We start from the raw sequence: 16,637 nt of genomic DNA on the forward strand, positions 1-16,637 counted from the left end.
CTCCATGCCACCTAATAAGTCCCCAGGCCCAGATGGGTTCCCCAGAGTTCTACAAAGCTTTTTGGCCCCAGCTTAGCCCTATTTTCATGCCAATGCTGGATGATTTTTGCAAAAACGGAGCTCTCCCAGACTCTTTGTACACAGCCCTCATTACAGTGCTGCTCAAAAAAGACAAGGTCCCTCTATCCTGCTCGTCCTTCCGGCCCATAAGCTTGTTGGATTTCCACAACAAAATAATTACCAAATTGCTTGCCAAAAGTCTAAACACTCTTCTTCCAAAAATAATAAAAGCGGACCAAACAACTGGATTTATTACAGGTACTCTTCTGATAACATTCACCGTCTTTTTGATATTATTGATCAAGTAAACGAACAGAAGACCACTGGATGCTGAGAAGGCGTTCGACAGGATTGAGTGGAGCTTTCTGTACTCAGTCTTAGAAAAGTTCAATATGGGCCCAAACTTTATTAAATGGATAAAGTCCCTATACTCTCATCCAAATGCCATGGTGACTCCTAACGGTCTGAACTCTGACAGATTCCCTTTGGGACGGGGTACAAGACAAGGGTGCTCGCTGTCCCCCCTGCTCTACTTGTTGGGGGCGGAGCCGATAAGGAGCAATCCAAGTGTTGTGGGTGTTTTCTGCTGGCGGCCTGCAGCACAAGATTTTGCTCTACGCGGATGATGTCTTGCTCTACATATCCAAACCTGATAAATCCCTCCAATTTTAGACACAATTGCTCAGTATGGCAAGTTTTCAGGATATAAGATACATTTTAACAAATCCACTGTTTGCCCTCTCAATCTTACAATCACCAGCTCTATGATGACACTCTGTCCGTTCCAATGGAAGACAGGAGTTTCAATACCTTGATCTTTGTAACACCAGATCCGAATTGCCTTTTCAAGGAAAATTATCTCCCACTCCTGGATCGAATCAAGAATGATCTCCAAACCTGAATCTCCCTCCCAATTAGCTTAGTCGGAAGAATTAACATCCATATGAACATCCTCCCTAGATTGAACTATTTATTTCAGATGCTCCCATGCTATCTCCCAGTTTCCTTTTTCAAAGAAACTAACCAAAGCATCACCAAATTAGTATGGGGCAATACAAAACCTAGGATCAAGTTCTCCACTCTATCGAAACCTGAATCTAAGGGTGGTCTTGCCCTTCCCTCCCTTCAATTGTACTACTGGTCTGCCCAAATCCGCAAAATGCTAACATGGATCACAAACAGACAAGACTCAACGTGGATTCAGATAGAAGCCCAATCCTGTTCATTGCCCCTAAGCTCAATTATATTCATTAATAACTTTAGTGAAGAGGGCAACATAGCCAAAACCTTTGATTTACAGCACCCTACTAGTGAGGAGGGACTGCAAGAAATACCTGGGCATTTCCTCCCCAATATGTTCTCACTCGCCTATAGTATGCAACCCAGACTTGCCAAAAGCCCTGAGTGATGCCAACTTTAATCTTTGGCATACTCTAGGAATCAGGATCTTTTCAGACCTATTTCATCAGAAAACCACTACACTGAAATCCTTTCAAGAGCTCTGCAGTGAATTCAATGTGCCAAGATCAATTTTTTTTATATCTTCAAATTAGACACATCATTTCCTCATTTACTTGCAAGAGGAGGTTTAGAGCTCAGCTGAATGAAGTTGAGACCCTTCTTGATACAGCACAATCCAATAAAGGCAAAATCTATATCTATAGACTACTTTCTGAGAAAGGAGGCTCCTCCTTTACTCCTTTGAAAATAATCTGGGAAAAGGACTATCAGTAATGATTTATGGGCGGAGGTTTGCGACAGGGTATACTGCTCCTCTACTAATGTAAAAATGAAAATCTAATTACACATTTTTGTACACATTTTATTACACCCCAATGAGACTCCATAGAATGAAAACGTACATTTCTCTTAACTGTAAAAGATGCACCTCTGAAAGTGGAACGTATATGCATGTATTTTGGAGTTATAGAGAGTGCCAGATTTTGGCAATCTATACATACTGCTGCACAGAAAATACTGATGTACACTTTGATATGACCCTGTGTATCTATCTTCTTAATGCCCAGAAGGACTTTGTTCTTGATCCTGACAGAGAAAATTTGTTTGACTGTCACATACTTTGCTAAGAAATGTATTCTTCTATTGTGGGCTTCTAATACTTCTCCTACATTTAAAATGTGGATTGACCAGATTGTTGTCTTTCTTCCTCTTGAAAAGCTCACTTATGACCTCCGCAAGAGACATCCCAAGTTTGATAGACTCTGGTCTCCACTACGCAACTATATTTCAAATTGGACAGAGTGAATGGGGTGATTAGGGAAATGAGCAGATGCATGTTGTGTAAGGTGCTGGAAAAACAAATTATTTGTTCGTCGTCTCAGCTAAGGCTGGAAATGGCTACTAAGAACCTTGATAGTGCTGCTGCAAGGTTTTTTAAATTATTATTATATTTTTTTTTTAAGTCTGTCACATCTGTGAACGTGGAATGTGTTTTGTTGGTTGATTTGAAAAACAAGAACTTAATAAAACTTTAAATTGAAGAAAATAAATTGACCTTAGATCAGTGGCTACAGGCCAACTAGCCAGTTCCTGCGAACGCTCCAGACTGCCTCTGTTGAATTCCTTTCGTCTTTCCTTGATGCCTTCTAATGACAGGCCATGCTCCTTTAAAGAATGCATTGTCCCTGGGATGTTAAATCTAATACTAGGGGAGCAGGAAACAAGGTTTGGACCCAAATTGGAGAGCTGTTGTCTGTTCGGTATCAAGCTAGGCTGTGTGGATTGTGTTTGTGGATGGGATTGTTCACAGGGCCAGCTGATTGGTGAGGCTGAAGATGTAACAAAGTTTGTGTGGCCACTGCGCTCAGAGCAGGTGTGTCAACCAAAATGTAATAGAATTCCTAAATTATGTAGCTGGTACACACTCAAAGGAGATTCAAGGTTTCTTTTAATATTTATTTCATTCAGGGGTAGGTAGATGGACAACAAACCTTTCGGCCTAAGCCTTCGTCAGTGTCATTCACGGCTTAGACCTAAACGTCTATCTACCTACCCCTGAATGAAATTAATACAAAAAAGAAAACTTCAATCTCCCTTTTGAGTGCATACCAGCTACACAATTTACAAATGTAGCAAAAACACTAACTAGCTAGGTTTGCATCCAACTGTAACAACTAGCTAGGTTTGCGTCCCGCTGTAACAACTAGCTAGGTTTGCGTCCCGCTGTAACAACTAGCTAGGTTTGTGTCCCGCTGTAACAACTAGCTAGGTTTGCGTCCCGCTGTAACAACTAGCTAGGTTTGTGTCCCGCTGTAACAACTAGCTAGGTTTGCGTCCCGCTGTAACAACTAGCTAGGTTTGCATCCAGATGGTACCGTCTTATAGGCAGAAACTCAAACAGGATGTACCAGTGACGAGAACCATTCAACGCTGGTCTGACAAATCGGAAGCCTCCCTTCAAGATTGTTTTGATCACACGGACTGGAATATGTTCCGCTCAGCCTCCGAGAACAACATTGACCTATACGCTGACTCGGTGAGTGCGTTTTATAAAGAAGCGCATCGGAGATGTTGTACCCACTGTGACTATTAAAACCTACCCTAACCAGAAACTGTGGATGGATGGCGGCATTTGTGCAAAACTGAAAGCGCGATCCACCGTATTTAACTATGGAAAGAGGTCTGGAAATATGGCTGAATATAAACAGTGTCGTTATTCCCTCCGCAAGGCAATCAAACAAGCAAAATGCCGGTAAAGCGACAAGGTGGAGTCGCAATTCAATGGCTCAGATACGAGACGTATGTGGCAGGATCTACAGGAAATTACGGACTACAAAAACAGCCACGTCGCGGACACTGACGTCACGCTTCCAGACAAACTAAACGCCTTTGCCCGCTTTGAGGATAATACAGTGCCACCGTCACAGCTCACTAACAAAGACTGCGCCCCCTCTCGTGAGTGAAACATTTAAACGTGTTCACCCTCGCAAGACTACTGGCCCAGACGGCAAGGCTAATGGCCCAGACGGCATCCCTAGCCGCGTCCTCAGAGCATTCATAGACCAGCTGTGTGTTTACGGACATACTCAATCTCTCCCAATTCCAGTCTGTTGTCCCCACATGCTTCAAGATGGCTACCATTGTTCCTGTACCCACAAAGGCAAAGATAACTGAACTAAATGACTACGGCCCCGTAGCACTCACTTCTGTCATCATGAAGTGCTTTGAGAGGCTAGTCAAGGATCATATCACCACCACCTTACCAGCCACTCTAGACACACTTCAGTTTGCATACCGCCCCAACAGGTCCACAGATGACGCAATCGCCATCACTGCTCACTGCCCTATCCCATCTGGACAAAAATAATACTCATGTAAGAATGCTGTTAATTGACTACAGCTCAGCATTCAACACCATAGTACCCTCCAAGCTCATCATCAAGCTGGAGGTCCTGGTCTCAGCCCCGCCCTGTGCAACTGGGTCCTGGACTTTCTGACGGGCTGCCCCCAGGTGGTGAAGGTAGGAAACACCACTTCACTGTTCCTCAACACAGGGGCCCCACAAGGGTGTGTGCTCAGCCCTCTCCTGTACTCCATGTTCGCCCACGACTGCGTGGTCATGAACGCCTCCAACTCAATCATCAAGTTTGCAGATGACACAACAGTAGTGGGCTTGATCACCAACGACGACGAGACAGCCTACAGGGAGGAGGTGAGGGCCCTCGGAGTGTGGTGTCTTGAAAACAACCTCTCTTTCAACGTCAAAAAAACAAAGGAGATGATCGTGGACTTCAGGAAACAGCAGAGGGAGCACCCCCCTATCCACAACTCAGAGAGGCTGCTGCCTACATTGAGACCAAATCAGTGGACACTTTAATAAATGGATCACTAGTCACTTTAAATAATGCCACTTTAATAATGTTTACGTATTATATTATTATGCTTACATTACTCATCACATGTATGTACTGTATTTTATACCATCTATTGCACGTTGCCTATGCCGCTTGGCCATCGCTCATCCATATACTTATGTACATATTCTCATTCACCACTTTAGATTTGTGTGTGTATTAGGTAGTTGTTGGGGAATTGTTAGATTACTTGTTAGATATTACTGCACTGTTGGAACTAGAAGCACAAGCATTTCGCTACGCCCATATTAACATCTGCTAACCATGTGTATGTGACCAATAAAATTTGATTTGATTTGAAAAACACCGATGACGAACTAGGTTTCCATCCAACTGGCGACAGATTCTCATGCGAATATTCCAAAATCTGCATGAAAACATTTTCCCACCAGAGATGTTTCCATCAAATTGACCCGTTGCAGATAAGTCTGTGCTTGATGACCTGGTGCACATAAAAATACCTTTTGCGGTTCTATTCCCATGTACCTCTCTCTCTGCCTCTCTCTCTGCCTCTCTCTCTGCCTCTCTCTCTGCCTCTCTCTCTGCCTCTCTCTCTGCCTCTCTCTCTGCCTCTCTCTGTCTCTCTCTCTGTCTCTCTCTCTGTGTCTCTGTCTCTCTCCCTCTCTCTCTCTGCCCCTCTCTCTCTCTCTCTGCCTCTCTCTCTCTCTGCCTCTCTCTTTCTCTGCCTCTCTCTCGCTCGCTCTCTCTCTGCCTCTCGCTCGCTCTCTCTCTGCCTCTATCGCTCTCCCTCTTCTATGTATTTTCCAGGCCCAAAAAACTGACACTGAAAGGCTACAAGCAGTACTGGTGCACATTCAAGGACATCACAATTTCCTGCTACAAGAGCAAAGAGGAGGCTCATGGGACACCCTCCCTCCAAATGAATCTGAGAGGTACCAGGACCCCCCCACACACACACACACACACTGAAGAAGGCAACAGTTCCTTTATGACCTAAGTGTGTGTGATCCCCAGTGGTGTATGATGGATGGTTTTGACCCCCTCCTGTCCCCTTCCTCAGAACTTTTCCTTGTCTTTGTAGGTTGCGAGGTAACACCAGATGTGAACATTTCCAGTCAGAAATTCAACATCAAGTTGCTAATCCCAGTGGCTGACGGCATGAACGAGATCTGGCTGCGGTGTGACGCTGTGAGTGTGGCTCTCTGGCTTCCTCTGGTTGCATGGAGGACCATCTGTCCCAATGTCAAGAATGCAATACATTTACTCATGTTACATTTAAAAGCGACTTAGAAACATATTAAGACTGATCAGATTTGTGTCAATAGTTGGAGTTTAGGTGAAAATATTGCAGTTACCACATCGGAAAGTACTCTAGGACCTAATGAAAAGCCTTGTACGTCATTGGCCTCAGCATAACCACCACCTCCCTCCTTCCCTTGCAGGAGAAGCCATATGCCCACTGGATGGCAGCGTGCCGCCTGGCCTCTAAGGGGAAGACCATGGCAGACAGCTCCTATAACCTGGAGGTCCAGAACATTCTGTCCTTCCTCAAGATGCAGCACATGAACCCTGACCCGCAGTTCATCGCTGAGCCAGCTGTCACCAATGACATCAACTCTGAGTGCCTGGTGTCGCCGCGCTACCTGAAGAAGTACAAGAACAAGCAGGTAACTAGCCAGGGGCTGTGTGGAGAGGAGACCCCATCAATGTAGACAATAGATGATTGGCCCATCACTCCCTGGATTCAAATACGCATGCATACAGATGCATATTGCTACACTGCAAGGGAACTGACAAAAGCTATGGCAACAAAAAACAACACTTAATCATGTTCAGATGAGTTGATGTTAGTCAGGTGAAGGTTTAAGGATAGTCTTGGTCCTCCATGGAGGTAGGATGGAGAGAGACGAAGGGGGAAGAGGTGGGCAGAGCAGTGTTCAGGGTGGAGGTTGTTGTTTACTTCCCAGCTGGCCTGGGGTGCCTCCTGGCATCTGGGTTGTCCTGCACAGGAATGCAACCGCCCTCTATCCCTCCCTCTCCAAGGGGAACCCAGGACAGCAGTCTAAAAGAGAGGATTACCACAAGTCACGCTCAAAGGCTTTCTCCTTACTCTAATCAGCTTCCTTCCCTAGTCTCCCTTCTGTCATTTTCCTCTGAAAGGAAGCTAGTTGACTGGATAAAGGTCCACCATGTTAATTTCACCCATCCATATCCTGCCAGATCTGTGCTCAAGTAACAGTATTGCTTCTGTCCCTCTCTTCGCCCCATCCTGGGCTTGAACCAGGGACCCTCTGCACACATCAACCGTCACCCACGAAGCATCATTACCTATTGCTCCACAAAAGCCGCGGGCCTTGCAGAGCAAGGGAAACAACTACTTAAAGGTCTGAGCGAGTGACGTCACAGATTTTAAACGCTACTAGCGCGCACCGCTAACTAGCTAGCCATTTCACACCAGTTACACACAATAAGGAAAGGAGAAGAGGAAACGGATATATTACTAAAGGTTGCGAGTCACAGCCAGAGAAAGAGACGCAACCTAAAGGAGTTGTCTTACTGAGAAATCCGAACAAACCACCAAAAGCCAACCAATGACGAGAAGTCACATTTACGCATTAGGCCCTCATAGGCAGAGATGAACTTACATTTTTAAGTAACAGTAAAATTGTGCTCTTTATTTAGAAAATTCCAACATAAATAACAGGCTGATGCGTATACCGGTAACAATGAGAGGGGGAGTGGTCTTCCCACGCTTACTCACTCAATGTGGTTCTGATTTAAGCTGTATAGGAAAAGTGGGAGGTTCTTTTGGTGTGTGTTGGTTAAGTGATGTCTCGGTACTAGTCTGGGTTTGGACTGTAACCATAGCTTCAGCCTGACGTGAATCTGGGTCGTCTAGAAGAAGAGCATAGGGAAAGACCACTCATAGTGTGAGTGAGAAGGGAGGAGAGAGCTAATCAAACAGGAAATGTCTATCCAGGGTCGACATCCTAAAAACAGTCACCGTGTCTGCTGGATCACACTGGAATGGTGTTTTTGTCCCAAAGAAGGAGACAGACTGGTTTATTCTGCATTGCTGCACAAAAACAGGATGTGTGTGTGTGTGTGTGTGTGTGTGTGTGTGTGTAGTATGCATGTGTGTAGTATGCATGTGTGAGGAAAAAAATGGCCCTCCCCTCAGATCTCATAGTAGCACCCCTCCTAGGTTCTCTCCCCAGGCCTGCGGGTCTGTCTGTATGGGGCTGTGGTTCTGGCCCAGCGCTTCTGGCCCAGCTCCAGTCTCAGTTTGGGGCTCTGAGCTCCAGCCAGGCAGGCAGGGGATGTCCCTAAGGCACCACATGAAACTTCTCTGCCTGGACAAGGCCGCTGGCAGTGTGTTCAGAGAAGGTGTGTGTGTGTGTGTGTGTGTGTGTCCTTCATGCAACTGTGTGTATGTACTGTAGTTGTTGTGTATGTGAGAGAGTGCATGTATTGTATGCTTGTGGACATACAGTATGTTTGTGAGTTTGTTTGTTTGGGAGCTTCAGGAAATGAGTCCTGTCTGGGAATGCAGAGCGGGAAACCAGGCTGGGAAAAGCCACTCTTTCAGCTACTCAGTCGCAGGTCAATGTTTTTCGTCATGAATCTTATTCTGGTGAAAGCTTTGCAGAGTGGTCACTAGCTGGCACAGCCATAAAGTCATAACATCTGATTTTAAACCTAACCTTAACCACACTGCTAACCCTAATGTCTAACCCTAACCTGAAATTAAGACCAAAAAGCACATTTTTGTTGTCATGAATTTATACAAAATAGCAAATGTTTTCATTGCAGCTGGCCTATTTAAGGGCAAATTGCTCAGTTCTGCGTTCATGATGACTCATGACAATAAAGGTCAACCTGCCACTGCGTCAGTCAGCTGTGCTGTGGGAGAGATGCTTGCAGGGTGCTGCCTCTGCTCTTTCCTTTTTTTCTCCATACTTTACTTCCTCTCCTCCGACTCCCCCGATGTGACTTTCACGCTGCAATTCCCAGCAGATATGCAAAGGAATTTATAGATCACTGGGAGTTAGGCTAGATGGATTCCTAGCTTCCTAGCTAAACATAGTTTTACATAAGAGAAAGCAAACTGGGCAGGCACAATAACAAACAACAGGATATTGTTAAATAACCTAATGCAGAGGGCTGTAGTGGTGTTTACTTGAGCTGTGTGGTACCTTGGTATGTGTTCCCACCGTGTGGACATGAAAGGAATTGCATACACAAGATGAATGGCCTGCCCTACAGTACAGTAGCTACTTAAGTCTAAAATAAACAAGATTTACTGTCATAATAGCTCCAATGAAATGTTTCAAACTTGTAAATCAATTAAATCAGTTTGTAATAATTTGTGTCCTAAACCCTCTGCTTGCCCTGACAGATACTGACACTGACTGCTGCTGCTTTCTCTCCCCATGGAGACTGCTGCTGCTGCTGCTTTCTCTCCCCATGGAGACTGCTGCTGCTGCTGCTTTCTCTCCCCATGGAGACTGCTGCTGCTTTCTCTCCCCATGGAGTCTGCTGCTGCTTTCTCTCCCCATGGAGAGATCAAAATGTTCCTGTTAATTTAGCCTGTTCTGATTATGCTATGTTGTTTTGAAGCTGTTTTCTTTGCTCATTGGCCTTGTTCTCATTTGCTTGTTTTTCTTTGTTCTTTCCTTCTGTTTTCTGTCTTCCCTCCTTTTGCGCTGTCCTCCCATCCCTCCGTCTGCCTCCCTCCCTCTTCAGCCAGGCTATATCAGGGACCTGGTAAGTGGAGATGGGTTTGTCTTCGGGTCGTGTTTGATTTACCAGTAGATCTGTAACAGTCTCAATAGTTAGTTTCACCTTTAACATTAGAAAAACAAACTGCCCGGTCAAGGGTGATTGCTAGCTTGTGTTTTGTCCGATCCTCATTCCCGCTAATTTCTCCTTCAACTACTAACACTCTAAATGTGAAGCTAATATAGTAAAGTGGTGAGTCTGTCCTGAAGACCCAGGTCAGCATCTCTCTGCTCATCCCACTGACTCATACACCAGGGTGGGGAGGCACTTCATGGGCCCTTAGACTGGCCTCTGTGGAGGGTCACATATCTCAAATGTTTGTTGATACTTTAATTTGGTTACTTTCTGTGCCTTCCTATATCTATGGGGAGGGGTTTGGGGGTTTATAGGGAGGTTATAGGACAGGGCCATGTGTGCACAGTAGACCTATGTCTGTGTGGGTGGGTGTGTGTCTGGGGCTTGGTTTCAGAGTGGTGGTCTGTGACCTGTGTGTTCAACAGTCTTTTGTTGTGTGGTCATCAGATTTCGGCCCGGATCCTAGAGGCCCACCAGAACGTGGCCCAGATGAGTCTGATCGAGGCCAAGATGCGCTTCATCCAGGCGTGGCAGTCCCTGCCTGAGTTTGGTATCACTCACTTCCTGGCCAAGTGAGTCCCACTCTCTTCTCCAGTCTCTTCATACACTCCTTTATTGATATAACAGATCTCTTCCCCCAGGTCTCTCTTGTCTGCCCACCTGCCTCTGTCTGTGTTTGGGATTGTTCTTTTACAGCTAACAGAGATTGTGTCAGATTTCAAAGATGCATGGTTGAAATCCAATAAGCTTATTACTTCCAATAAGCACATCCCAAGCAGTGAGCTCACTTGGAATTCTGTAATTCACAGATTCCAGGGTGGGAAGAGGGACGAGCTGATTGGCATCACCTACAACCGTCTCATCCGGATGGACGCCAGCACCGGAGACGCCATCAAGACCTGGAGGTTTGCTAACATGAAGCAGTGGAATGTCAACTGGGAGATCAAGATGGTATGGATTTCAGCTTATAGACCAGAAAATACACTGTTTTAAAGACAAGGCATTTAATACTCTGAACAGTTACCACCAATTTGTTTTAGCTTCATCATCTTAGCTTGGCATTTCACATGGTTGGTCAATTTTAAAAGGAGAATTTCTGTTCTACTAAATGAACCTTGTAGATTCCTATAGTTTTGACTGTGTGATCATTCTGTGGCCCTAGGTGACGGTGGAGTTTGCAGACGAGCCTAGCCTGGCTTTCATATGTGCGGAGGTGGACTGTAAGGTGGTACATGAGTTCATCGGAGGCTACATCTTCCTGTCCACACGCGCCAAAGACCAGAACGAGTCTCTGGACGAGGAGATGTTCTACAAGCTGACCAGCGGCTGGGTCTGACTACCTGACCCCCTGGGTCAGAGTTTAGGGTCAAGAGGGGAGGGAGGGTGGAGGCTAAATCATATGGGTTTATTTTATTTGTTATAAAGTTTTGGTGGTTTTAAATGGAACCATGCTTTAGAGCCCCATGCGGCCACCCATTATCGCCATTGTTGTTAAAAAACTGATGCCCTTTATTTTTGTTGCATTAATACTAATATTCTGCGCAACGCTGCAGCCCAGACTAACTCCAAACCCTGCCTGTGGCTCCCCCATCGCCCACATTATTTGACAGGAAGTTGGGAGTTGTCGTCAACCCCCCCCCCCCCCATGACCCCTCTCCACTCACCCATCCCTCTCCAATGCACTGGGGACAGCAGCCTCTTCCTCAAGCAGCTATCACAAAGCTACGTCCATGAGAACCTATCACATGTCATCAGGAGACCTCTCCATTCCAAAGACTCTTTCTTAATCCCCCCCTTCTACTCCGACTCCACTGAAGGAACTGATCAAATTGACCCTTCAAGCTCTCAGCTATGGCGTCATCATAATCTGACCAGCCCACAAAACCATGTATGAGTTCTTATGAAGAATCACATTATTTATTTATCCCTGTTTCGTTTTCTGGTTCTATTGTTGTCATTTTGGTGAGGTGTGGTGCTGTTCGGAGTCTTTGAAGTGGTGTGGTGGTTTGTGTACTGCCTGACATCCTGTGATATGATACTCTGTCTAATTTATGCTGCAGAGTGCCACCTCACTCTCACGTATTGTACATCCACATATTCACTCCATCTGGTGTGACTATAGGCAGTAGTAATCCTCAAAGTAAGAGTATCGGCAAAACAGTGACACACTTTTACTTTCTCAGCGGAGACAGGAAGTGATATGAGGTCATTTCCTTCCGTCGATAAGGAAAGGCTAAGGAACCCAGAGCTCATGGAGAGAATTGGGCACCGTGTCCTCTCCACTCGATGAAGGATTCTCACTTTGATCTAACTAGTCCATATGAAGTCACACTTCCGCAGTAAGCACTTCTCCAGTATATGTATGATCCCTGGTCACACTTTATTTGGATAGTCTGGATTTCCCATCTGTAGATGCTCTACAGATGGACATACTATCTGTTGATAAGCAACTGCTTGCTGAGGTGACAGTTAGGGTAATGGTTAAGTTTAGAATAAGGGTTAGGATAAGGATTAAGGTTAGGGTTAGGGGAGAGTCTGTAGAGCATCCCTTAATGAATAAGCTGTAGTTCAATTCATAGTTTTTTTTTGTCTGAGCATACCTCCAGTGAGTCTTCTATCCTCTGTGTGAAACACTACATGCAACAGCTAACAAGTGTGCCTGGAGAGTTTAAACAGCCTTGGCACACACCTACAGTAGCGTTTATCTGTCTGCATTAGTTAACATGTCAGCACAACAGGAGCTCAAGCAGGGTGAATATCCTGTAGTTTCTTATCTGTAAACCGCTGAATAACCATGCCTAGTTCTCATAGCTACTCAAGGTTGAAGGGGTCACTCAAGGATACTCTGTTTGAGATGGAATTTTAATGGGTATCATGGGCAAGTTCTGAGGCAATTACTGAACATGCAAATAAGAATGTTGTCATGGAACAGATACACGCTGCCAGCCATATAGGGTTGTCCAGCGTCCACAGCATGAAGGAAAGACCTCAGCTCTGCCTTGAGACTCAGACCCTTGCAAATGCGTTGTGCATGTGTAGTACAACTGGAGGGATACTACCAATAATAACAGCGTTCCCAAGTGCAGCCGCCTCTTTTAAATGCCATTCTTTATCTTACACCGTATAGTGTTATTATTCAGCACCGTTATTAATATTATTACGCACCAGCAATGGGTCACCAAGTTTGAAGAATTAATTATGCAACGTCTTTTTTCTTTGCCCTCCGTATGAACGAACATTAAATGAAGTATTTGTTTTTTGTAACTAATGTAAAAACACAGGTTTTATAGAATTGTACAGTTCTTTTGTTGCTGCTTTTTTTTCTTGTTTTTTTTGGGGAAGTGTTTTTGTTTCCAGAAAGGAGAGGGGAAAGCCATCTGTCAACATTGTGTAGTATGAAAATGTGCGCCTGCCAATGTTACGGTCTTATTGAGTTTTTAATATATATATATATATGAAGATAACACTAGTCTCAAACTCCAGGTTGGTTGGGATTTAATTAAGATTTTTCTCACACTAGATATTATTACTACGCAAACATTGCTAAAAGGGCTTTTCAATGTACTTTTTTCTTGTTGCCTCTCCTATAAACTGAATTACATTGTTATTTTATTTTCTTGCATTTTTTTGGCACTGATCTTACACTCTAGCTCTGTAAACTACCACCAATGACACATCCCTAGGCTGCCAAACCCTTACTCTGCTGTTCAGTGCCTTTTCAAAAATCTATCACTTCATTTTCAGATTTGATCACTATTGTAGCTTTTAATTGAATAATGTTTTTGGTATGAAGGAGACCCTTTTTGTTAAAGTAGACCTTGGAGTTTGAGACAAACAGCCGTAAGTGAACTGAAGTAAAAGAAGCAAACTAGCCTAGTTTTTTCCTCCTATAACAGTTTTGTTTGCCTCCAATGTCCAGAGCAGCAGTGCATGGCCGGCTATTTTCAGACTGTAAAAAAATGCATTTATTTAAAAAAATAAAATAAAATTAAACTTTTTATTTAATGAAGTTTGAGTTATAATATTGTACTCCAATTGAGGACATGTTATGTGTTCGTAGACTATTTTTATACAGAATAACATGGACAGTGTGATTTTAAATTGAAATGCTGATATGCTGCTGACAGTAAGTACAAACCCTCTCCTTACTATTTATTCAAACGTTGAGTCAGTGATCACACATTACAGACCAGAAAACATCGAATACTCGCTATAAAGCTACAGTATTGTATTTTCCTTTTCTGCGACAATTGAAATGGGGTGAAGGTTCCCTGTCTCCACCAGAGGGCAGTATGTAACCATCCCCTATTCCACCCTCTGCTGCAGTCACATCCAGGACTGGATCCAAACTACTCTAAAGGTCTACTCTCACTGTTCTTAAAGCAGCTTCCATCGTTACTTGGCATCCATCAGAAACATAGCGGCAGATTGATGGGGAGATGAAATGTTTAGAGTGTTACCGTCCGTCTCTGTAGCCAGGCTTTTGGCGCCCGATCCCCACCGCGCCAGGGAGACAGGGTTGCCATGGAGATGGCACTCCGGCCACCTGGTGCCTATGGTGTCTTGGCATCTTGTAGAGAGGGGTGGTGGGCTGTGACTCAGGCAGGTGACATGGAGGATACATGGTGAGAGGGTTTGTGTGTCAGGGTATGTCTCTTGATTATACATTGTCATTCTACATTTCTTTTGTTTAAATCGTCAACATGCACATCATGCAGTAAAGTTAGAAAACAAAATGTGTAGCGTTCCGTAGTCTAGCATGTTCACGGCATCACAGTAAGATCTGAGCATGTCATATCCTTTATGGTGACAGTTGAGATGGCCCTCTTGGGCAATTACATTCAAATCAAATTTTATTCAGTATCCCTCTGCTTGTCAACTGGTACGGTATCCACCCTCCAATCCAGTGCTGAGGTGTGTGGTGTTAATGGTGAAGCTTTGGGAACAATGGAATCTACAGGAACATCCTGTCCTTGTAAGAGATGTCAATAGCATTTCAAGAACTATTCAATGCACTTTCATTGCTTATTTAAGATGTTGGGAGCATGTTTCTCACTTAACTAAAGTAGAAGTTGTTAGCGCGTTCATGTATGAGAGAGCGTGCGCTTACTATCTGTGTATATGCATGTGTGTTGAATCTTCTGCATGCATCTGTCCTCATCTCAAAACGAGGCATCTATCCTGACTCCTATCCCGACATTCCCTGGGTCTTCTCCAGAGGGAGTATTTCCATTGTGTGTGACGCTGAATGGGAAGTGGCTGTCCTCAACAAGTCGCCACTCCACCTAGTGTCAAGGAACTCCTGTGACCTCATGGGACAACGGGGTGACGTCCACCACGATAAGAGCAGAAGGAGTAGGACGCTCAAAGAAAATACTCAGTTGAGTTTGAAGTGATTTTAAATGATTTAAACTGCTTGGATTCAATGACACACAGACAATATCTGACACCTCTTGTAACACTGATGTGCCAGCTGTCTTCCACTGTTCTTTACTTTCTAAGAAGCATATCTCCTCAGCTGTCTTCATACCTGGCTAAGGTAATGGACATAAGGGTTGACTCATTGGAACTTGACTGACAATCAATGGTTGAAAGATATTTGTTAGCCTAGAAAACAAATCGTACTGGTAAGCTAGTTTTGTTATGAAACATCTACAGGTATAGCATAGTTTTTATTGTAGGTTATTCTACGTATCAGACCTGACTTTAGATAAGTTCATCAGCATTCTAAACTTCTGTTATCAGCTGGCTGGAGATATTCAGCTTTCTCCACACACTCCCATGCTTTGAGTTGATGTGTTTCCAATGTGTGTACTGCTTACATTCCCTCATGACTACGTCAATAGACCTACACCAGACCATTATAGACAAATGAGAGATCAGTTAACAACAGTAATTCTCTGGAACTGGTAAATTATTTCACATGGGACTGACTATTTCACATCTTACAATACTTCCCATATTGGGGAAACATGTTTTTATTGTTGTCCAGATGCTCCCTTAGTAAATACAGTGATTGCATTGTCATTAAAGAGCGACTGCCCTTAAAAAGCAACTTTTCATTTTTTGAGAATGAGTCAGAAACATTGAGTCAAACATTTATTCTAGTTGTCAAAGCCAACCACCTCCTGGGTCTATTTCTTTAACTAGGTAAGTCAGTTAAGAACAAATTCTTATTTACAATGATGGCCTAGGAGCAGTGGGTTAACTGCCTTGTTCAGGGGCAGAACGACAGATTTGTACCTTGTCAGCTCGTGGATTCGATCTTGCAACCTTTCGGTTACTAGTCCAACGGTCTAACCACTAGGCTATGCTGCCACCCCAATACTATACTCTCCCCTGTGTCAGATCATCTATTTCCAATGATCTATGATGCATGATCTGCCCCTTCACATCCAGAAACCTCTCTAACAGCCCCCTCCATCGAAACATAATAGGCAATAAGCTCAGTCTCCACCATTCATCCCGGTTCCAGCACCCTGTGTCTGTCTTACATTAGCCCCCTGCAGTGTGGATATGAGAACATCTCGATGTGACACCTGCAATAAAGACCAAATTGGATGTTGGAAAATAGAATTGGATCCTCAGCTCTTTATTATACCCAGGGGCTGTCTGGCCATTGGTCTGCTAAATTAGCTGACCGGCCAGTTATCTGGCAGCAAAACAATAAAAGGGGACAGAACTGAGTGGGTTGCTGCTTGCTGGGGACTGGGAGATGTAAGCCTATACCTCTGGCTGAATGACTGGTGTGACATATTGAAAATGAGGTGTCTGCCATTGAAACGGACAGCGGAGGAAAAGCCATCATAAGAACTGTGTTGTAGAGACAGTGCAATCTTCTAAGGATCTCATTCGTCCCGGACAGTTTGATTGTGATTGTTAGAG

General features: G+C 44.3%; 1 protein-coding gene across 9 annotated transcripts in view; it reads left to right on the plus strand.

Annotated features, from left to right (window-relative positions):
* The window catches only part of LOC106611119 (fermitin family homolog 2), a 90,481-nt gene extending 76,724 nt beyond the window's left edge, over positions 1-13,757 (plus strand). For 7 of the 9 annotated variants that reach the window (XM_045723545.2, XM_045723551.2, XM_045723546.2 and 4 more), the window contains 7 exons: positions 5,703-5,827; positions 5,977-6,083; positions 6,338-6,562; positions 9,642-9,662; positions 10,200-10,324; positions 10,562-10,703; positions 10,915-13,757. In XM_045723545.2, the coding sequence (XP_045579501.1) occupies positions 5,703-5,827; positions 5,977-6,083; positions 6,338-6,562; positions 9,642-9,662; positions 10,200-10,324; positions 10,562-10,703; positions 10,915-11,088 (919 nt within the window). In that variant the 3' untranslated portion in view covers positions 11,089-13,757. The remainder of the gene's footprint in view (positions 1-5,702; positions 5,828-5,976; positions 6,084-6,337; positions 6,563-9,641; positions 9,663-10,199; positions 10,325-10,561; positions 10,704-10,914) is intronic. The other 2 variants (XM_045723548.2, XM_045723552.2) reach the window with 1 other exon arrangement.
* The last annotated feature ends 2,880 nt before the right edge of the window (positions 13,758-16,637 follow it).

Source organism: Salmo salar, chromosome 09 (assembly GCF_965601325.2).
Source record: "Salmo salar chromosome 09, fSalSal1, whole genome shotgun sequence".
Taxonomy (NCBI): Eukaryota; Metazoa; Chordata; class Actinopteri; order Salmoniformes; family Salmonidae; genus Salmo; species Salmo salar.